Source organism: Nerophis lumbriciformis, linkage group LG11, assembly GCF_033978685.3.
Source record: "Nerophis lumbriciformis linkage group LG11, RoL_Nlum_v2.1, whole genome shotgun sequence".
NCBI lineage: Eukaryota > Metazoa > Chordata > Actinopteri > Syngnathiformes > Syngnathidae > Nerophis > Nerophis lumbriciformis.
Window position 1 is genome coordinate 2,654,661 of NC_084558.2, and position 22,632 is coordinate 2,677,292.

General features: G+C 42.6%; 1 protein-coding gene across 1 annotated transcript; it reads left to right on the forward strand.

Moving 5' to 3' along the window:
* Positions 1–115: 115 nt before the first annotated feature.
* LOC133610138 (sulfotransferase 1B1-like) lies at positions 116–22,606 on the forward strand. The gene is made up of 7 exons (XM_061966217.1): positions 116–266; positions 8,531–8,659; positions 9,298–9,395; positions 9,459–9,585; positions 9,775–9,869; positions 20,641–20,821; positions 22,494–22,606. Exons 1-7 carry the CDS (start codon positions 116–118, stop codon positions 22,604–22,606), a joined length of 894 nt encoding a protein of 297 aa, XP_061822201.1.
* Positions 22,607–22,632: the final 26 nt, after the last annotated feature.

Genomic DNA, 22,632 nt, shown 5'->3' on the forward strand with positions numbered 1-22,632 from the left:
CCAGATGGTTTGAGCTCACATGTGTACAGGTTTAGTAAACATCCAGCCACTTGTTGGATGCACTGCAGCCATCTTGCATTTATTTAGTCTCCCTACCATTTAATGAATAGCAGTTATGTCAGAGAACAATGAAATCATTCCTCGCTCTGTCCTCATTCCAATCCAAGGAGTTCTTCTTGCGGACCACATTGCCAAAAATTATGATGCCGTCGCTGCTTTCTGTCCTGATCCGTCGGACCTCCTCATTGCAACTTACCCCAAAGCAGGTAAGGTTCTTTGATGGTGTGGTACCTGCCACTATGTTTCAGCTTGTTCTGTCTTTAACGACTATACAAACTGGACGGCTGAGCTTTACTTTTATTCAACAGCACACTTCTCTCGGAGCGTCTCTCTAAACCTTCCGGGTAGGAACAACACACAAACAAGCAATTCCTATTGCTACATCCCTTTTCTTTTAAAAAAGACAGTATTATTTTCAAATATTGAATCCAACAAAATTAACCTTTAAGTTGCTACTATACAAACTCAAAATAGTATGAATTTTCAAATTGTTACTTATTTAAAACATTCTTAGTGCAAAGCAAATATTGCATTCAGTTTCACAGTGCATAACTTTTCTTTGTTTTTGTTTTTCTTCTTCTTTTAGTTACTGAACAATTTACCTTAGCTTTAGCTTATTTTCAGAACATAACCATAAGAGCCTTTACTCATCATACCTAAACCTCAGTTCACATTTCTTTCTTTCCTTTTTTATTTTTTTCTGATCCTAAGTACACACAAAGTCATTCAAATGTCTTGGACGCTGTACCACACGTCCTGGCCGTGTAGTGGTTTGTGAGCTCTCAGTGTTTTGAGACACTGGGTCGAGTCTCGTCTCAGTTTGGGGTTGTTCTGACCTGTCCGGTTGCATATCCACAGCTTTTCTCAGATGGCAACGATTTCTTCTGAGAACACTGCCTGTGTCCAGCTCCACTGCATAGGATCTGTTACCAAGTGGAGTGCTCACTGTAGCCTTTCTCCATAAGGTGTTCGTATCAAAAGGCTGCACTCGCACAACATCACCTGGTTTCAAAGAGTCCATGTCCTTGGCAGTTTGGTTGTAGTATTTTGATTGTCTCTGTTGGTTCTTCACGAGTCCTGACCCTTTGTTGGTCACTTTTGGCTCGAGTAGGCTGTCTCTGATCGGTAGAATGGTCCTTGTTCTCCTGCTTAAGAGTCTTTGTGCAGGACTCATATCCAAACCTTGGGTTGGGGTGTTGCGATGATCCAAAATGGCTAGATAGGGGTCCTGTCCAGCCAGTTTTGCCTTCCTCATCAGTCGTTTGGCCGTTTAAACAGCTGATTCCGCTTTGCCATTACTTTTCGGATAGCCAGGAGAGGAAGTTTTGTTGTGCCAAGTGAGCTTTCAGCTTTCGAATGACTGTGCTTGACTTTGTATCTGGCAAGTAGTCTACCTCCCAGAAATTGGAGTGGTAGTCCACAGTCACTAGATACTCTTTGTTGTCAAAAGTAAACAAGTCTGTTCCAACTTTAGCCCATGGTCTGGTAGTGATCTCATGTGGCTGTAGTGTCTCTCTTTGTTGTTTTGTGTCCATAGATCGACATGTGTCACATTTAGCAACGTGCTTTTTGATATGTTTGTTCATACCGTGCCAATACACGCAGTCTCTTGCCCTCCTGAGGCATTCCTCTGTTCCCAGGTGAGAAGAGTGAATCCGCTGAGTGATGTCCTTTCAGAGCGAGTTTGGAATCACGACTCTCTCTCGCCTGAAAACCAGTCCATTTTGGGTGCTCAGTTCATCCTGTAACGAGTAAAAGTTCGTTATTTCAACAGGTGGACCTTTTTTGTCTTTTGGCCACTGTTTTTGGATAGTTTTGATCAATGTTCGTAGTTCTGGATCTGATTCTGTTGCTGTGCGTATATTGTCCATTCTTTCAGCTGAGATTGGCACATAATCAACCATGTTGACACATTCGACCTCCAACTCAGTCTGACTTTTGTTGGCGTTTTGCAGGTAGGCCCTACTCAAAGTGTCAGCGAGTAGCATGTCACGTGATGTTCAGATCATACTTCTGTAGTCTGAGAAGCATGCGTTGCATTCTTTTAGGAGCGTTTATCAGTGTTTTTTTGATGATCGTCTCTGGAGGCTTGTGGTCCAACTGCACTCTTACTAGACGACCGTATGTGTATTGGTGAAACTTATCCATGCCGAACACAATAGCCAAACATTCTTTTTCAATTTGTGCATAGCCTCTTTCTGTCATCGTCAAAGCACGACTTGCATATGCCACTGGTTTATCTCCTTGTGTTAGAGCTGCTCCTAGTCCTGTTTCACTTGCATCGCACTGTAACGTCAACTCTTGTTCCGGGCTGTAGTATTTCAATACTGGAACTTGTGTTATCTTGTCTTTGATTCTTCTGAATGCATTTTCCTGCATATCTGTCCATTCCCATTGACTCTCTTTGTGTGTGAGTTGTCTTAGTATCTCACAATCGTCTGACAGATGCTCGTAAAACTTGGACAAATAGTTCACTAGTCCTTCCTGTCTTTGAACACCTTTCACATTTGTCGGTACAGGCATTTCCGTGACGGCGCGCACTTTCTCTGGGTCAACTTTGAGTCCTTCCGCCGTGAGCAGATGACCAATGTATGAGACTTCCTGTTTCCTGAGCTTGAATTTGTCCGCGTTCAACTTGATGTTTCTTTCTCTGCACCTTTCTAGAAAAAGTCTCAAGTTCTTGTCATGGTTCTTGGCTGCATCCTCTGCGCCATGTCCTTCTATTGCTTTGCTGTACTCTCGGGAAATCTCCATTGACCTGCAAATTAGTAAACATTTGTCCAGATCTAACTTGTCCTCTCTGAGTAGTCTTTCTCTCCAACTTGAGCTGTGCGTGCCGCAAACAATCCTGTCTCTTATTAGCGAATCTTTTAATTGCCCAAAGTTGCAGGAACTTGCCAGCGATCTCAAGTCGGTCACATACGTGTCGATTGATGCTCCAGCAGCTTGGTTTTGTGCAAAAAATCTGTATCTTTCCACGGTTTCATTCACTTTAGGGTTGCAATGTCCATCTAGCTTAGTGATCAAACTGGAAACAGTCACTCTTGTGTCTGAGCCTATTAGCGTTCCACATAGCTCTCCGCCCCGTTCTCCAATGATGTAGTAAAAACAACACACAAACAAGCAATTCCTATTGCTACAGTAACCACAGCTTCTTTTTCAAGGGTCAGTGATCAGCATACTAGCTAACCTTGAGACCTCCGAATTTGGGAGATTGGGGGTGGGGGGTTGGAGGCGTGGTTGCGGGGGCGGGGTTTGAGCTGTCATGGATGAAATTAAATTCTTTTTTCCAATCATTTTGTAACTTGCAAGCGTATTTCTTCTTCTTACTCGTCGTCGCCATGTCTCTTCTTCGGTCTTCTGCTTCATCTCCTTCTTGTTGTGTGTGCAGTTGTGCACTGAGCTCCAAAAGCCGTAGATGTTATTGTCGTGTCCCGGAAGAGTTAGTACTGCAAGGGGTTCTGGGTATTTGTTCTGTTGTGTTTATGTTGTGTTACGGTGCGGATATTCCCCCGAAATGTGTTTGTCATTCTTGTTTGTGTGGGTTCACAGTGTGGCGCATATTTGTAACAGTGTTAAAGTTGTTTATACGGCCACCGTCAGTGTGACATGTATGGCTGTTGATCAAGTATGCTTTGCATTCACTTGTGTGCGTGTGCTTGAAATTAACGTTGTCATTAAACCAATTAAAAGATCATACAATGTGTCAGCATTTCTTGACATCTTCGAGTAAAGGCTATTGTTAAACCCGTCTAACGCTGCATTATTTGGTGACTGGCCCGGCACGCTGTTTATATGGAGGAAAAGCGGACGTCTGGACAGCATGCGGCTGTTAAGGGTTGAAGGTATCAGATGAGAGAGGGCGCTCCCGATAACGGGAACCGGTTCTCAAAAAGGGATTTGAGTCCATGGAATCGGTTCTTTTCTTATCGAACAACCGGGAGAACCGGTTTCGAACATCATCCCTAGTTATGTCAGAGGTACAGGTTTATTAAAGGCCTACTGAAATGCGATTTTCTTATTTAAACGGGGATAGCAGGTCCATTCTATGTGTCATACTTGATCATTTTGCGATATTGCCATATTTTTGCTGAAAGGATTTAGTAGAGAACATCGACGATAAAGTTCGCAACTTTTGGTTGCTGATAAAAAAGCCTTGCCTGTACTGGAAGTAGCAGACGAGTAGCGTGACGTCACAGGTTGTGGAGCTCCTCACATCTGCACATTGTTTACAATCATGGCCACCAGCAGCGAGAGCGATTCGGACCGAGAAAGCAACCATTTCCCCATTAATTTGAGCGAGGATGAAAGATTTGTGGATGAGGAAAGTGAGAGTGAAGGAATAGAGTGCAGTGGAAGCGATTCAGATAGGGAAGATGCTGTGAGAGGCGGGTGGGACCTGATATTCAGCTGGGAATGACTAAAACAGTAAATAAACACAAGACATATATATACTCTATTAGCCACAACACAACCAGGCTTATATTTAATATTCCACAAATTAATCCCGCATAACAAACACCTCCACCCTCCCGTCCATTTAACCCGCCAATACAACTCAAACACCTGCACAACACACTCAATCCCACAGCCCAAAGTACCGTTCATATCCCCAAAGTTCATACAGCACATATATTTCCCCAAAGTCCCCAAAGTTACGTACGTGACATGCACATTGCGGCACGCACATACGGGCAAGTGATCAAATGTTTGGAAGCCGCAGGTGCATGCGTACTCACGGTACCACGTCTGCGCATCCAACTCAAAGTCCTCCTGGTAAGAGTCTCTGTTGTCCCAGTTCTCCACAGGCCAATGGTAAAGCTTGACTGTCATCTTCCGGGAATGTAAACAATGAAACACCGGCTGTGTTTGTGTTGCTGCAGTCAGCCGCAATACACCGCTTCCCACCTACAGCTTTCTTCTTTGCTGTCTCCATTGTTCATTGAACAAATTGCAGAAGATTCACCAACACAGATGTCCAGAATACTGTGGAATTTTGCAATGAAAACAGACGACCTAATAGCTGGCCACCATGCTGTCCCAAAATGTCCTCTACAATCCGTGACGTCACGCGCAGACTACATTTCTATCCTTTCCAGTATTTTATTGGGAAAAAAACAGCAAACTGGTACCATGTTCTTTCAACTTGCCACATAAAACAAGGAAAATGTTACAATAATGCACACTTTTGACACCCCTGCTATAGATAATAAAAAATGAAATCTGATAAATGCATCGATAAAAAGCAGAGCCTGATGACGCATGCACGTTTATCATAACTCTCTCGCTCTCTCTGTCTCTCCCCCTCTCTCACGAATGCTGCTGCACGCACAATTTGTTGTGTTTTTAACCTTCTTACAGAAGTGGGACCAAGTCATTGCTTTGCAAGTCACAAGTAAGTCTCAAGTCTTTACCCTCAAGTCTCGAGTCAAGTCCCGAGTCAAGACAGGGCAAGTCCGAGTCAAGTCCAAAGTCAAGACTGGAAAGTCTCAAGTCAAGTCCCAAGTCCTGCATTTTGAGTTTCGAGTCCTTTCAAGTCGTTTAACCACAGACTAATATATTTACACAGACTGTGTATGCTTTTAAAACGCTGTATTTATTTATTAAAACAAGTGCATTTGAAATTGCAGGGGAAAAGATAGTGCTGACATTGCACTTCAAAATAGCACTATTAACTAGTCATTTTAAACATGTAACTCATTCCTTTACAGAATAAACACATTTGAAAAAAACAAGTGCAACTGTACTTATTTGCACAAAAGTGTTAACATTGTATTTCAATGGCATATTGCATTGTAACTAGTTCCACAGCAGTTTCTATCCTGTTCTTACCTTATCTCATTGATCTCATCTCATACTGTATGTGTGTTGATGTGTGCGTACACATGAAAAACATAACAAATATATGAACATAACAATGAACAGAGTTGTACTTTTTAGATGTCAGGACCCTATGTAATATGTACACATATTCTTAATATAGTATACATTTTAACTGACCTTTATTTGACTATGTTTGTCTTTTTGTAGGTGGCTAAAATACGCGGTGCTGCTGACCGCCGTCTAACGTTACGTTACTGTGTGTGATACATTGACTAACATAATGTTACTGTGTGTGATACATTGACTAACGTAATGTTACTGTGTGTGATACATTGACTAACGTAATGTTACTGTGTGTGATACATTGACTAACATAATGTTACTGTGTGTGATACATTGACTAACGTAATGTTACTGTGTGTGATACATTGACTAACGTTACGTTACGTTACTGTGTGTGATACATTGACTAACGTAATGTTACTGTGTGTGATACATTGACTAACGTAATGTTACTGTGTGTGATACATTGACTAACGTAATGTTACTGTGTGTGATACATTGACTAACGTAATGTTACTGTGTGTGATACATTGACTAACGTTACGTTACTGTGTGTGATACATTGACTAACGTAACGTTATGTATAGGTACCTCATGCAACCCTGCTTAAAAAAAAATCACTTGACAAAAAGTATGAATAAGGTAGCGAACTGCAGTGGATGCAACAGATTGCCGTGTTTGCAATGACTTTATAACCATAGACGTCTTATAAGTAGACGCAGCATTGGTTGCTGTGACGTGAGCAATTTGGCCGCCATCATGTGCTGATGAGGAGCCGGCGAGCAGCCTAAACTGACAGTTGAAAGGTAGAAAACAAAGATGCTAAACTGACAGTTGACAGGTAGAAAACAGCGTTTTCCTGCTCAAATGAGCGGACTGTTGAAAATAGGAATCGGGGGACTACTTTTCACAAGTAAGATTTAACATTAACGTACTATTGGTTGTATTTTGTGAAAAGAATATTAGCACAGAGTTGAGAAGGATCAAAGATCTTCAATATTTGTATGTGAAAATCACAAAGAAATCTTCTGGGGGAGGATGACGCCTCTACAGGGGTTTGGTTTACAAACTTTCAGCCCCACCAAGAACAAAATTCACCAGCCGCCACTGATTATGATGCATTCTCATTTTAGGCAAAGTATAAGACAATACTTTCTTAACAGTATAATTGTAACCAGGAATAAGTCTTCAAGTAACAATATTCAAATACTAACATTGTTGGGTTAAACAGAATTTGGTTTTATTCTGAATCCAGTGAAACAGATTGGTGGTTTTAGCTGATATGAAGACTTTCAGGTGTTTATATATGTTGAAGTATTTGGCAGACACTTTTATCCAAAGCGACTTACATAAAATAATACATATAAAACAATCACTGCAAACATTATCATTTAAGGGAAGAATGTAATAGAAAATATCAATACAAAGTGTCAAGACAGAATAAACTCTCTGCTGCTGAAGCAACAGAGATACAGTCTATAGGTCCCTAAGATATATAGATATCTAATGTATTCATACATTGTTTATGTCGGATACACGCATATGTATATATAACCTAATCATATTGTTTCTTCAACTTAAAAATAGTTTACCGTTTTTTTTCCCCTTCTCTGGGATTATATTCCCAGTTTTGATCTCGGACGTCTGGTCACTTTTAGCGTATAAGAATATTATATTACTGTTAAGCAAACTATGAATAATAAAACACGCCAAAACATGTGTCTGTTATAATCGCTACACGTATGACAAAAAAGCGCGTGAAAATCAGTGGTATTCAGTGAGGTAAAATGAATTAAATGCGCTGACAGTATATATATATATATATATATATATATATATATATATATATATATATATATATATATATATATATATATATATTTATAAATATAGTATACACAGTCACACACACATACTGTATATGTGTATATATACATATACACATACAATATGTACATACTCAGGCCAAATAGAGTGACAGTGTGGATAAATGTGCAACTCCAGTCAATGAGCTTGTAGGCATTCTAATAAACACAGGGTTGTCTAATGGCCTAATAATGTAACATATATTTTGGACAGTAAAAAGTATTTTGAAAGAGTGCAGGGTCCTGCGTCTTTCCCCCAAATTACCTTCTTGCGTGTTTCTTTTTGGCTGTTTTAGTTGACTTTGTGGGTTTCAAATGATGACAAATGTGGATTGGATTTTCTGTGATGTTGTTATTCTCTACACTAACAAATTGAAATTAGAAACTTAGAGAGAGAGAGACTTAGACTTCCTTTTATTGTCATTCAAATTTGAACTTTACAGTACAGATAAGAACGAAATTGCGTTGCATTAGCTTGTTGTAGTGCAGGATAAAAAAGCAATAAGGTGCAGATATAAATAAATAGATTACTGTTTAGGGATGTATGTTATATTGTCTTTTATATTTCAGAAATAACAACACACTGAAGAAACGCAGGGACACCTTTCACTGGATTTGATGTGCATTTTTTAAGAAGAAGCCTCCAAAAACAGGCTTAGTGACACTGGTGGTGTTCGCTCCTTCCTTTTGCCTTCACATGACTAGTGTTTTGTGATAAGGGACCACATGGACCCTGGAGATAGTGGATCTGCTTCTACACAACGGCGATCTTGAGATCTGCGGAAGAGCCCCAATACCGGTCCGAACGCCTTTCCTTGAGAATTTCGCTCGAGTCGGCATCCCGTCAGGTGTGTGGACCGAAGTGAATGAATGATCTCATATTATGTTTTGCATATGGTGAATGTTTATATTCATCTTGGAGAAAGCAAACCACCAAGTTTAATTAAATAGTGGTATTTCAGTTTGAGCACATAATAAGATAAGGCCCCTTAGTTTGATATTCGCAGGTGGATTGGATCACTTCTCGTAGGAAAGAGGCCCTAATTAGGACTTTGGAATGCAAAAGTGATAGCCCTATCCTTGAGAAGAGACTACACATTCAGCTCAACGCCAACATTTAAGTTATGACTTAGAGCAGTTGTTTTTCAAACACTTACACAAAAACTTTTCCTTTTATAGTCAGGATGCGCTGTCCTGACTTAGCACACACACACACACACACAGACAGGAAGGCAGGATATAAAAACTGATGGTTTGGCTTCTCCAAGTTAGGAGTGCCTTATTTTCTTGACCTGAACTCCTCCAGGAACTGCAGTCCTGCATAATGACGCTCGCTTGTAATAAAGCAACTTTTTGGTTCAGTTCTTTTTATCCAGCCGCACTGCCCGTCACCCTTCTGTCCGGACGAGGATGACTAGACCAGAGACACACATCAGGATCGCTCCTGTTTTGTGCAGTGAACTCACTCTTTGCTGTAAATCCTCAGGTCTTGACTTGCTGGCGACAATGGACCCTCCAAGAGTCATTAAGACACATTTGCAGTTTCATCTCATTCCAAAGGGCTTTTGGGAAAACAAGTGCAAAGTAAGTTGATGGAAGGGATGAGGACTAACAACCACGTATTTATTATATGATGTGTGTATGAAGGTTATCTATGTGGCTCGTAATGCTAAGGACAACCTGGTGAGCTACTTCCACTTTAATCACATGAATCTCACTCACCCTGAGCCTGGACCCTGGGAAGGCTACATCCAAAAGTTCATGTGTGGACAGGGTAGGTAGAATGTTGATCCTTTTGTACCGTCTCAAACATATTTGGCTTTGCAAGCACCACCGTTTCTGCTACTTTCTTTCTATGTGTGATTGTGTCTTACCTGTACATTTTCCCCATTAGATTTAGGTTTGAGCACCAGTAACGTCCAATATTAGATGGTTGAAATTACCTGCCTGTTTGTTCCTGCAGTGCCGTGGGGATCCTGGTATGATCATGTCAAAGGCTACTGGAAGGAGCGAGAAAACAAGAACATCCTTTTCCTCTTCTATGAAGACATGAACGAGGTGAGGTGCCTTTAAGGCAGACCTGGGCAAATTAAAGGCCTACTGAAACCCACTACTAGCGACCACGCAGTCTGATAGTTTATATATCAATGATGAAATCTTAACATTGCAACACATGCCAATACGGCCGGGTTAGCTTACTAAAGTGCAATTTTAAATTCCGCGCGAAATATCCTGCTGAAAACGTCTCGGTATGATGACGTCTGCGCATGACGTCACCAGGGGCGGATTAAGAAATTTTGGCCCCCTGGGCCTGACATGGTCTTGGCCCCTCAACCCCGCGCGTGCACGCGCACACACACGCACGCACTATGCAAGAAATACTGTATACTGTGAACAGACATGCACACTGTACTGTACAGAAGAGTGCACATACTGCACACACACTATTAGGTATACCACACAGACAAGCACAGGTTTCACACAGACACAGGTAGGGGGAGGGGATAAATGGCCTAAAAATAAAAATTTTGGAAAATGATTATGCCCACTTCAGTGATGGTGCATTGGGTCATTTGAGAGATATTATGTATTGGAAGTTGGTACCTATCATGAAATAAACCCCCCACCCCACCCAAAAAACTAAATTGGACATGATTTTTGCCCCCTTTTCCTCCCTTCTATCATTAAAAATAAAATAATATCTTAGGAAAACACTTTGGCATAACGGCAGCTGTGCAGCAAATTGAGGCTCAAAGTCTGTATCTATTTTGTGGGAAAGCTTGAGGAGGAGAAGGAGAAAGGTAAAATGATAACACATGCATCGGAGAGCACCACAAAGAAAGGTGTAGGCCAGTTCATGGTACAAGGGCTGCATGCAGGTCAAGATAGCCCATTTCCTCTGCCTGTCTTACCCATTCACCGAGAGACCACTGAGGACATGGAAATGCAAGTGGATATGGGGTTCCAAATACTGGCGTCGGTCAGAGGAGTCAATGTGGAGGATGTTTATAAACTTGTAGATGCACATATGACTGACAGCACAGAGCACAACAAAGGCTTTTCAAAGCTGTTGGCAGAGATGAACAACTTGGAAAAACCAGCAGGGCAGATCTTTTGTGGCACCCACACTACACTGGGCTTCAGCAGTGCCATGAATAAAGTGATGCGGTTGGCGGAGGCCGATATGAAGATGGAGCAAGTGCTACAGAGTTTCATGGTGGATCTGGATGTAGACAGCAAGAATGCTATAGTGGCTGGACAGGCACTGGACATGTCCTGAACTCAGTGTCAGACGTGGCTGCCGAATACTTGGATGAAGTGAAGCAGCTGACAAATCTCATGCTGCCCCATCTGAAGACTGTCCTGGCCAGGCAGAGGATGGACTATGGGATGGATGAGGAGACCTTCCCAACGGACCCTGTCAGTGAACAGGCTAGTAACATTGATGGCACCCCTGTGCACAACATTGGGATGGAGAGACAATGTGGCAAGGTGGACTACAGACTGAAGAAGTTGGGCACACTGAACACAGTCAATAGGTCAATAATTTTACAGAAGAGCCAGGAGCTTCAGAGGTTTCAAGGCAGCAGCTCAAGCAAAAAGAGAGGTTGAACTCAACTGGAGTAAACTCATGAAGGCAAAATTCGAGAGTTGGGCTGACGAGAAACAAGAGATGGCTCAAAGACAGGAGAAGAAGAGACTAGACATGCTGGACACACTGAAATCTTTTGGTGGCCCCTTCACGATAGTGGGGAAGTTGAAAAGTTCCTTGTCGATGAAAGTCTGAACAAGAATGCAAAGCTGCAGAGAATGAAGCTTGAGGTTCAGTTTGCCAGAGAAAACACCAAGCTTCTGCCTAAAGTCAATCCTATCTTCAGAATCCAGGTGACAGACAGTTCCCAGAAATGGCGAAAGTGCAATTCTCCCAGTCATAATGGATACTTAGAATTTTATGGTGGTGGTAAGTATTCATGAAAACAGGTAGCCTAACATTAGTGAATGGGTGAATTCTGGAAATAACAACCTAAAAATCTTACACAGTGCACCTTTAAGCAAGGGGTTTCTTTCGTGCTTTCAATTTCGCAAAATCATCCACCACATCATTGAAGTCCAACTCTCTTGTCAGCTCACTCTCAATTGCCATTAGAGATAACGCATTTAATCTTTTCTGAGTCATTCTGGTGCGCAGCTCATTTTTGACTCTTGACAAAAGAGAGAATGAGCGTTCTCCCTCACAGTTACTGACCGGTAGAGTGAGAAAAATCTGTAGCGCAATGTATGTATTAGGAAACGTAGGCTGTAGTCCAAAATGTATTATTGTTTTGAGCAGTCCTGAAGGGGTCCTCTCCTCATCAGTGTTGTTGAGCTGTATAAAAGATTTGAACTGTATAAGCTCCTGTCCAAGACTTTCATTGAGGTCAGATGAGTATGATTCAGTGAGAATCTTGGCCTTGTGAAGGACTGAAGCATTGGACTCTGTATCCAAAGAGAAAAGGACACTGAACAAATTGTTCAGATGTTTGTAGGCCTCCAGACGGTGATTAAGGCTTGAACTCAGTTGATCAATAGAGGCAATAAATGTCTCTATTTGAAACAGTTGCCTTCCCTCAAGCACAACATCTGGGGATGCTGATTCATCAGCAAACTTTTTACGTTTCTTCGTCCGTTCAGCCCTGTAAGATGGGGTGCCACCCAACATGTTTAAGGCTTTCTGCTCAAAATGATCAAATAGATCTCTTTGGGAGAGAACAAAGGTGCGCAGAGATTCCAGCAATCTAACTGCTGTACCAAGGTCCATGTCTGCTTTTTGAAGTTGCAGACTTGTGGCCTGAAATCTGGACAGAACAGTGTCCCAAAAGCCTGCCATGAAGGCCATCTCAAGTGAATCCAGCTTCCGCACTAGACTGTCAGCTTCAGTTTGTGTGTCTCGTTTCTCTGTGTCATCAGTGGAAATACCCTGTAGTGCTGCTCTTATTTTACTGTAGTTCTGCCACAGTGCTTTGGTAGATTCTGCACGGCAACTCCAACGCGTGTTGGATAAAGCTTTAAGTGTGAGATCTATGTTGGAATTGCCAAATACCCTGTCCCATCGGTGTGTGGATGCAGTTGTGAAGTTGTAAATAGACTGAATCAAGTCAAAATACTTAGAGACTTCATTTCCACATCTGTCAATGCTGTTGACTCCCACCAAATTCAAAGAGTGAGCTGCACATGGAATATAGTGTATTAATGGGTTGCTTTTCTTTAAGTGAGCCTGCAACCCATTATACCTCCCTGACATGTTGCTGGCATTATCATAAGCCTGCCCCCTGCAATTTGACAGCTCTAACCCTAGGTTTTCCAACACAGACATGACACAGTTAGCCAAACTTTCACCTGTATGGCTAGTAATGGGCTCAAAACCCACAAAGTGTTCAACAACACTGCCCTCTTTGCTAACAAAATGGAATATGAATGTCAATTGGTCCACATGAGATAAATCTGGGGTTGAATCCACAATGATAGAGTAGTATTTGCTTGCTTGCAGTTCATCTGCTATAGCCTGTTTGGTTTTTGCACCCATCAATTCAATGAATTCCTCACAAATGGTGGAGGACAGATATGAGGTATTACCTCGACCCATCTGCCCAAACTTTCTGATGTGATCCTTTAGAAAGGGATCAAATTCAGCCAGGACCTCCAGAATACCAAGGTAGTTCCCATTGAGAGGAGACTCTAACGATTAATTTTTACCCCTAAATGCAAGGCCCCTTTCTGCAAGGAATTTAATGACTGCAACAACTCTTTGTAACACCTGCCTCCAATAGCTGCTCTCTGCCTGAAACTGTTTGAACAGGTCTGCATCAACTGTGGCACCTGTGGCGCGGTTCAAGACTGCTTGCATGCAGGTTATGTGCTCAGCACTTCGCTCATGTTCACCAAATCTTTCTGAGTGTTTCCAATCACAATAGCCTGTCACAAAAGAATGCGTTTTTGGGGAAAACAGTTTGCATGCAAAGCAGTAAACATTACCAGTAGAGGGAGAGTACATCATCCACTCTCTTTGTACTCGTTGTCCATTGGGCAGGTGTGAAGTAAAATGTTCATTGTTTAGGCATCGGGTTTTGCCTCCTAGCCCACTGTTCCTCACAGAAGCTGGATAATGGCTGTGACGGTTGTGAAATGATTTTGCACCTCTTTGAATAAGAACTTCCTTCATTGACTCAGTGAGGGTATCAGCCCATTTAGCGGTATCACTAGGTAGAGTTGTCACTGTAGATGGTGTTGAAGAAAGATTCAACTCATTTTCTATGCTGTCCAGAGGTGCAGTGACCTCACATTCATCCGAGCAACTGGCTACTGCTGAGTTGGTTGAATCATTAGCATCCGAAGCATTTGGTTCAGTGCGTACACTTGTAGTGGTCTCAGGATCTTGGGAGCTACATGCTAGCTCAGGTGCATTGCTAACCTTAGCTGATTTGCAGTAGCATTTATAGAATTGCTTTCAGCAGATGTCTTTGTACTGAAGAAGCTGGAGATATTTGGAACACTCTCAAGTAAAACTGATTCCTTTTTTTTCTTTTCTTGCTGAATTTTTTTTCTAGCTCCTCCACTTAGACGTTTATGATCCATATTTCCCTTCTTTCTGTGCACATTGGCTCTTTGCCTATCACAACAGCTTAACCAACTATGTGTGTGTGTGTGTGTGTGTGTGTGTGTGTGTGTGTGTGTGTGTGTGTGTGTGTGTGTGTGTGTGTGTGTGTGTGTGTGTGTGTGTGTGTGTGTGTGTGTGTGTGTGTGTGTGTGTATGAGTGATGCAATTTTCAAAACTAGCAATCTAGCATTAACAGTCAAAAGCAGAAATCAGCTGATTTCTATAAGAACTGATAACAGATTTCCAATCAATGCTAAACTCAGACAGCGAAAGTCACTAGATGACGTTTTGAGTCGCCAGTCATGTATGGCCAAAAGTCTCTAAATCGAATGCCAACGTTGCTTAATCGCCAACACACTGGGACTCACTGAAGGACTGACAGTGAATAAAAAAAGATGATTAAGATAATTGTGTACTTTTCTCTTCTGATATTTTCACTAAGGACCCCAAGCTATCTGCATGCAGCAACACTGTCTGACAGACAGGAGAGCGGAGTGGTCAGTGATGAATGGCAAGGGAACAGACTGATTTGTACTGAGGAGAAAGAGAGAGCCAATTACAGTGAAATAAATTCCAAAAGAGCCAAGTGACTAGCTGAAGGCAGGGACAAATGCCTTGGAGTGACCAACAAGAGTGCAAAGTACCAAATGGCAAAATGTGGGAAGACCAACAGGCAGATCTGCTTTTACCACTTATCTTCACAACCAAAAAGTCGCTAAATGATGTTTTCAGTCGCTAGCCAGGTATGGCCAAAAGACGCGAAATCTAGCGGTAAAGTCGCTCAATCACACTGACAGTGAAACAAATAATTTTTAAAAAGATAGTAATCGTACAATGTCTTGTACTTTTGTCTTCTTTCTTAATATTTCTCAAAGGACACCAAAATGTCGCTATCTGCAGGCAGCTTGCTAGCTATGATGGCAGCAACAATGTACCTTAGAGTGACTGACCAACAAGAGCTCAAAGTACCTAATGGCAAAATGTGGAGAGACAGACACAATAAATTGCATTAAGATGAAGAGAACTGTTGCTATTATTAATTTTAACAACAACCAGAAAGTCGCTAAATGTCACCAGCCAGGTATGGCCAAAAGTCGCTTAATTGGCCACACACAGTAACAGAGAAACAAACAAACAAAAAAAAAGATCATAAAGATAATAGTTGTACAACTTTGTGTACTTTTGTCTACTTTCTAAATATTTTCACAAAGGACACCAAAATGTTGCTATCTGCAGGCAGCTTGCTGGCTATGATGGCAGCAACGATGTCTGCCAGACAGGAGAGAGTGGTCAGTGACGATCGAATCGAGAAAATGACAAAATGGGTCAAAGACCAAAAAGTTATTAACTGACAGCAGTGACAAATGTCAGACTGTAAACTTTTTTGAAAGAAAAGGACAAAATGGGAAGATGCTGATAATAACAGCAAAATGGAAAATATAAGAATTTCCAAGTAATGCTCAACTCAAGTGTGTGTGTGTCGTGTGTGTGTGCGCGTTAAACTTCTTGTGGAATGATTTCAAATTATCTCTGAGTCTGAACTGAGGGAAAGGAAACCAAATTTTGAGCAGTCACTCACGAGTTCAAAGTACCAAATGAGGAGATTCTAAAAGAACAGACCGGTTTATGAAAGACTCGATGGGGGAGGGGCACAGCTAAGAATACTTGAGTGAGATTCTGTGATCCAAATTCGAGATAGAGCTTTTTGATAATGATAATTTGTCAGAGTAAGGTTGTGTAATCAAAATTTGAGAATGAGCTTTGCCAATCAATCAAGAATATTTGCATTAAGTTCTGTGATCAAAATTCAGAAACAACCTTTAATAATTGATAAAGAATATGTGAGTGAGGTTGTGTGATCCAATTTGAGAATTAGCTTTGATAATAATGATTGAGAGCCTCTGGCCCTCTGTGGATCGGGGCCAAGTTGGCATGACCCCTCGGGGCCTCTGGCCCTCTATGGATCGTGGCCGCGGGGCCAAGTTGGCCTGGCCCCTTGGGGCCTCTGACCCTCTATGGATCGGGGCCAAGTTGGCATGACCCCTCGGGGCCTCTGGCCCTCTATGGATCGTGGCCGCGGGGCCAAGTTGGCCTGACCCCTTGGGGCCTCTGGCCTTCTGTGGGTCGCAGCCGCGGGGCCAAGTTGGCCTGGCCCTTTGGGGCCTATGACCCTCTGTGGGTCGTGGCCGCGGGGCCAAGTTGACCTGGCCCCTTGGGGCCTCTGACCGTCTATGGATCATGGCCGCGGGGCCATGTTGGCCTGGCCCCTTGGGGCCTCTGGCCCTCTGTGGGTCGCGGCCGCGGGGCCAAGTTGACCTGGCCCCTTGGGGCCTCTGACCCTCTATGGATCATGGCCGCGGGGCCAAGTTGGCCTGGCCCCTTGGGGCCTAAGATTATTATTTTTGCAAAAGTAGTTTTGCATGCGTCGCGGCCGCGGGGCCAAGTTGGCCTGGCCCCTTGGGGCCTCTGGCCCCCTGGGCCTGGGCCCGGTAGGCCCGTTCATTAATCCACCTATGGACGTCACGGATTGTAGAGGACATTTTGGGACAGCATGGTGGCCAGCTATTAAGTCGTCTGTTTTCATCGCAAAATTCCACAGTATTCTGCACATCTGTGTTGGTGAATCTTTTGCAATTTGTTCAATGAACAATGGAGACAGCAAAGAAAAAAGCTGTAGGTGGGAAGCGGTGTATTGCGGCAGGTGTTGTGCCGGATAACGCACCCCCGCCGTAGAATGCACCGCTTGACTGGTGTGCCGGATAACACAGCCGGTGTTTCATTGTTTACATTCCTGGAAGATGACAGTCAAGCTTTACCATTGGCCTGTGGAGAACTGGGACAACAGACACTCTTACCAGGAGGACTTTGAGTTGGATATGCAGACACGGTACCGTGAGTACGCATGCAGCTGCGGCTTCCAAACATTTGATCGCTTGCTCGTACGTGCGTGCCGCTATATGCATGCCACGTACATAACTTTGGGGACTTTGGGGAAATATATGTGCTGTATGAACTTTGGGGAGGTGAACGGTACTTTGGGCTGTGGGATTGAGTGTGTTGTGCAGGTGTTTGAGTTGTATTGGCGGGTTATTTGGACGGGAGGGGGGAGGTGTTTGTTATGCGGGATTAATTTGTGGCATATTAAAGACAAGCCTGGTTGTGTTGTGGCTAATAGAGTATATATATGTCTTGTGTTTATTTACTGTTTTAGTCATTCCCAGCTGAATATCAGGTCCCACCCGCCTCTCACAGCATCTTCCCTATCTGAATCGCTCCCACTGCCCTCTAGTCCTTCACTCTCACTTTCCTCATCCACGAATCTTTCATCCTCGCTCAAATTAATGGGGGAATCGTCGCTTTCTCGGTCCGAATCGCTCTCGCTGCTGGTGGCCATGATTGTAAACAATATGCAGATGTGAGGAGCTCCACAACCTGTGACGTCACGCTACTCGTCTGCTACTTCCGGTACAGGCAAGGCTTTTTTATCAGCGACCAAAAGTTGCAAACTTTATCGTCGATGTTCTCTACTAAATCCTTTCAGCAAAAATATGGCAATATCGCGAAATGATCAAGTATGACACATAGAATGGACCTGCTATCCCCGTTTAAATAAGAAAATCGCATTTCAGTAGACCTTTAAGGCCCGGGGGCCACATGCGACCCGTTAAGCTTTTCAATCTGGCCCGCCGGACATTCCCAAATCATTTATTTAGATGTTTAAGATGTAAAGTGTAGCTGTCATTATGATGTGCAGTCACGTTTTCTAATGACCCTAAGTCTTCAACTATACTAAGTCTTTCAATGCTTGGAATCTGCATGATATACTAGTTACTATGGTCATCTAATGAGTTACTATGGTCATCTAATGAGTTACTATGGTCATCTAATTAGTTACTATGGTCATTTAATTAGTTACTATGGTCATGTAAGTCACAGCACCTCAGACGAGGCACCAAGCAGTATGGGTGGGGAGCGTTTCCACAGAGTGTTTCCAGAGCCTGAAATGCGGGTGTCAGGGACAGACGTGGAAGGAGATTTTTACAACAAAGTTCTAAAGCTTAGTGATATATCACATATATCAGATATATATCAGATAATTAGGGATGTCCGATATGTCAGATATAGATCACATTTTTTTACCCTTCATGTTCCTTAAGGCTCTGGATGCTGTGGGGCTCTCTTGGTTGACAAGACTCTGCAGCATCGCGTGGACATCGGGGGCGGTACCTCTGGATTGGCAGACCGGGGTGGTGGTTCCTCTCTTTAAGAAGGGGAACCGGAGGGTGTATTCTAACTATCATGGGATCACACTCCTCAGCCTTCCCGGTAAGGTCTATTCAGGTGTACTGGAGAGGAGGCTACGCCGGATAGTTGAACCTCGGATTCAGGAGGAACAGTGCGGTTTTCGTCCTGGTCGTGGAACTGTGGACCAGCTCTATACTCTCGGCAGGGTCCTTGAGGGTGCATGGGAGTTTGCCCAACCAGTCTACATGTGCTTTGTGGACTTGGAGAAGGCATTCGACCGTGTCCCTCGGGAAGTCTTGTGGGGAGTGCTCAGAGAGTATGGGGTATCGGACTGTCTGATTGTGGCGGTCCGCTCCCTGTATGATCAGTGTCAGAGCTTGGTCCGCATTGCCGGCAGTAAGTCGGACACGTTTCCAGTGAGGGTTGGACTCCGCCAAGGCTGCCCTTTGTCACCGATTCTGTTCATAACTTTTATGGACAGAATTTCTAGGTGCAGTCAAGGCGTTGAGGGGATCCGGTTTGGTGGCTACAGGATTAGGTCTCTGCTTTTTGCAGATGATGTGGTCCTGATGGCGCCATCTGGCAAGGATCTTCAGCTCTCACTGGATCGGTTCACAGCTGAGTGTGAAGCGGCTGGGATGAGAATCAGCACCTCCAAGTCCGAGTCCATAGTTCTCGCCCAGAAAAGGGTGGAGTTGTGACGACCGGGACGCATCGTGATGCGGGCGTGGTTCTCCCAAGGATGCAGACGGCTTCGGACACAGCTTGCAGGTAGGAAAATGATTTATTTAAAATATAAATCATTCGATGAACAAACAAAAGACATGCACGTAGCACAAAAGGCAAAACAAAAGGGCTAGGGTTAGGGTTAGGGTTAGGAGTGCCATCTCCGGGTTGCAGAGGAGACCCTGCCCCAGTGGAGGAGTTCAAGTACCTCGGAGTCTTGTTCACGAGTGAGGGAAGAGTGGATCGTGAGATCGACAGGCGGATCTGTGCGGCGTCTTCAGTAATGCGGACACTGTATCGATCCGTTGTGGTGAAGAAGGAGCTGAGCCGGAAGGCAAAGCTCTCAATTTACCGGTCGATCTACGTTCCCATCCTCACCTATGGTCATGAGCTTTGGGTTATGACCGAAAGGACAAGATCACGGGTACAAGCGGCCGAAATGAGTTTCCTCCGCCGGGTGGCGGGGCTCTCCCTTAGAGATAGGGTGAGAAGCTCTGTCATCCGGGGGGAGCTCAAAGTAAAGCCGCTGCTCCTCCACATCGAGAGGAGCCAGATGAGGTGGTTCGGGCATCTGGTCAGGATGCCACCCGATCGCCTCCCTCGGGAGGTGTTTAGGGCACGTCCGACCGGTAGGAGGCCACGGGGAAGACCCAGGACACGTTGGGAAGACTATGTCTCCCGGCTGGCCTGGGAACGCCTCGGGATCCCCCGGGAAGAGCTGGATGAAGTGGCTGGGGAGAGGGAAGTCTAGGCTTCCCTGCTTAGGCTGCTGCCCCCGCGACCCGACCTCGGATAAGCGGAAAAAGATGGATGGATGGATGGATGTTTATAATTCGCTGTGTTTGTTGCATTTTTGTTGCGTTTCGCTTGATTGTAAAATATGACGTTCATATGTTGTCAATATTCAGTGTTTTAGCCTTCATAGTTATTAATATTGTAAATCCCACATTTTTTATTTTCATGTACATTCTGGGTGTCTCATTCAGTAAAAAAATATAAAATGTCATTCTGTTTTTTAAGGCGGTCTGTCATAACGTTTTTAGCATTCAATCAGACATTATTGTGAGGTTTTGTATTAGTGTTCCTAAAAATAGATATACTTTCTAAATTTGGCCCGCAAGTCAAAATAATTGCCCAGGCCTGCTTTAAGGGGTTGCATGCTTTATAAGTGCAATAGAAGCTTTCATTGTACATGCAGATTTGTTCACCCATGTTTACGCCCAGAATCCTCGACGTGAAATAGAGCGCATCATGAGGTACCTGGACTTGTCGCTTTCTGATGATGTCATCAGTCGTATTGTGGAGCTGACGTCCTTCAAGAACATGAGGGCGAACCCGACGGTCAACTACAGTTTCATTCCAGAGTCAGTTTTTGACCATTCCCGCTCTACCTTTATGAGAAAAGGTACAATTCTAAACACATTTTTTATTTACCATTCATCAAAAACCCTACCTTTTGCCTGGAAGAGACGTCAGAGGAAACAACTTACAATTACACACTGAACCAACAGAAGACAAAAAAAGCACAAATCAAAATACAAAAGACAAAACAATTTACCAGTACAAACAAATGAACACGGCACAAATCAAGCTACAATTACACAAACCAAATGTATAACAGACAAACATATTAAACAAAAAAAATGAACATGCACTAATTTCACAAACCTAATGAACAAAAAACAAAACATGAAACTAATTACACAAACCAAATGAAAAAAAGGGGACGGCGTGGGACCGTTGGCAGAGTGGCTGTGCCAGCAACCTGAAGGTTCCTGGTTCGATCCCCACCTTCTACCAACCTCGTCACGTCCGTTGTGTCCTTGAGCAAGACACTTCACCCTTGCTCCTGATGGGTCGTGGTTAGGGCCTTGCATGGCAGCTCCCTCCATCAGTGTGTGAATGTGTGTGTGAATGGGTGAATGTGGAAATAGTGTCAAAGCGCTTTGAGTACCTTGAAGGTAGAAAAGTGCTATACAAGTATAACCCATTTACCATTTACCATAAAAGACAAAAATATTTACAATAACACAAACCATAATAACAAAAGACAAACCGAATTACAAAAGACAACATTAACAATATCAGAAAACAAATTACAAAAGGGAAAAAAACAGACAAAAAATACAGAAACCAGAAAGGGAATGTCCCAAATCCGATTGACAGCTAATTCAACTCATCTTTTTCTGAATGTTTGTTGTTTAAACAATTATTTTGTCTTTTGTCAATTTGGTTTATTTTGTTTTTGTTCATTTGGTTTGAGTACATGTAAGTTGATTTGTCTTTTGTTAATTAGTTTTCTGCAATTGTATATTATGTTAAATGAAATGTAAAACCTGTACTTCCAGGCCACCGTAGGTAGTATTTGGATTCAAGAAATTGAGGACCACAACAGTCCAGTGGAAAGTAACAGTAACATCTAGAGGATAACTGAGTTACTGCAATTTATTTTAAAAAATGTGCATATATATATATATATATATATATGTACAGTATATACAGTATATATATATATATATATATATATATATATATATACATACATACATATATATACATATACACATATGTATACATACATAGATACAGTATATGTATATATATAATATTTACTATATACATATTAAAATGTTTTATATATAATATTTAGAATTTTATAATTTAGTTACAAAAATACGAGTATAATCGTAATTTTTAAGATAAGATGAAGAATTTTACTATGTTAACACACAGACACATGAAATAAATCAGTGTTTTTCACACACCAACACTATTATTCATGCTAGTTTAATCAGCAAATACTGTCTTTGTGTTTTATTACACTGTTGGAAATCAACCCTTATCAGATTTGTTCCGTATATTAAACAAATATTTGATAGTTACAACCCAATTTTTTGGTTCGTAAAGAAAGCCCACAGTTGTTGCATTTTGGTTCATGTGGGAATTTTGACACACTTAAACATTTGTTCTTAGAAAATTACGTATTTTGACTTTGTCCATTACCTTATTTACATACTGGAACTAAACTTTGTTTTATTGCTTTAAAGTGTTTAACAGTTTTCTTATGTCGTCAACAGGAATAGTTGGTGATTGGAAAAATCACTTTACACCTGAGCAGGCAGGAGCGTTTGATGAGGACTATGAGAAGAAAATGAAGGAAGTGAACATACCATTCCGAACACAGCTCTAATTTGGCCTTTTTAAAGCAAGCAATGA

Bases quoted from the DNA above. Each gene is read 5' to 3' on its own strand.
- LOC133610138 (XM_061966217.1), top strand. From the start codon at position 116: ATGTCAGAGAACAATGAAATCATTCCTCGCTCTGTCCTCATTCCAATC. The intron at 8,660-9,297 runs GTGTGTGGACCG...GTAAATCCTCAG, and splicing joins TCGAGTCGGCATCCCGTCAG to GTCTTGACTTGCTGGCGACA. The intron at 20,822-22,493 runs GTACAATTCTAA...TGTCGTCAACAG, and splicing joins CTCTACCTTTATGAGAAAAG to GAATAGTTGGTGATTGGAAA.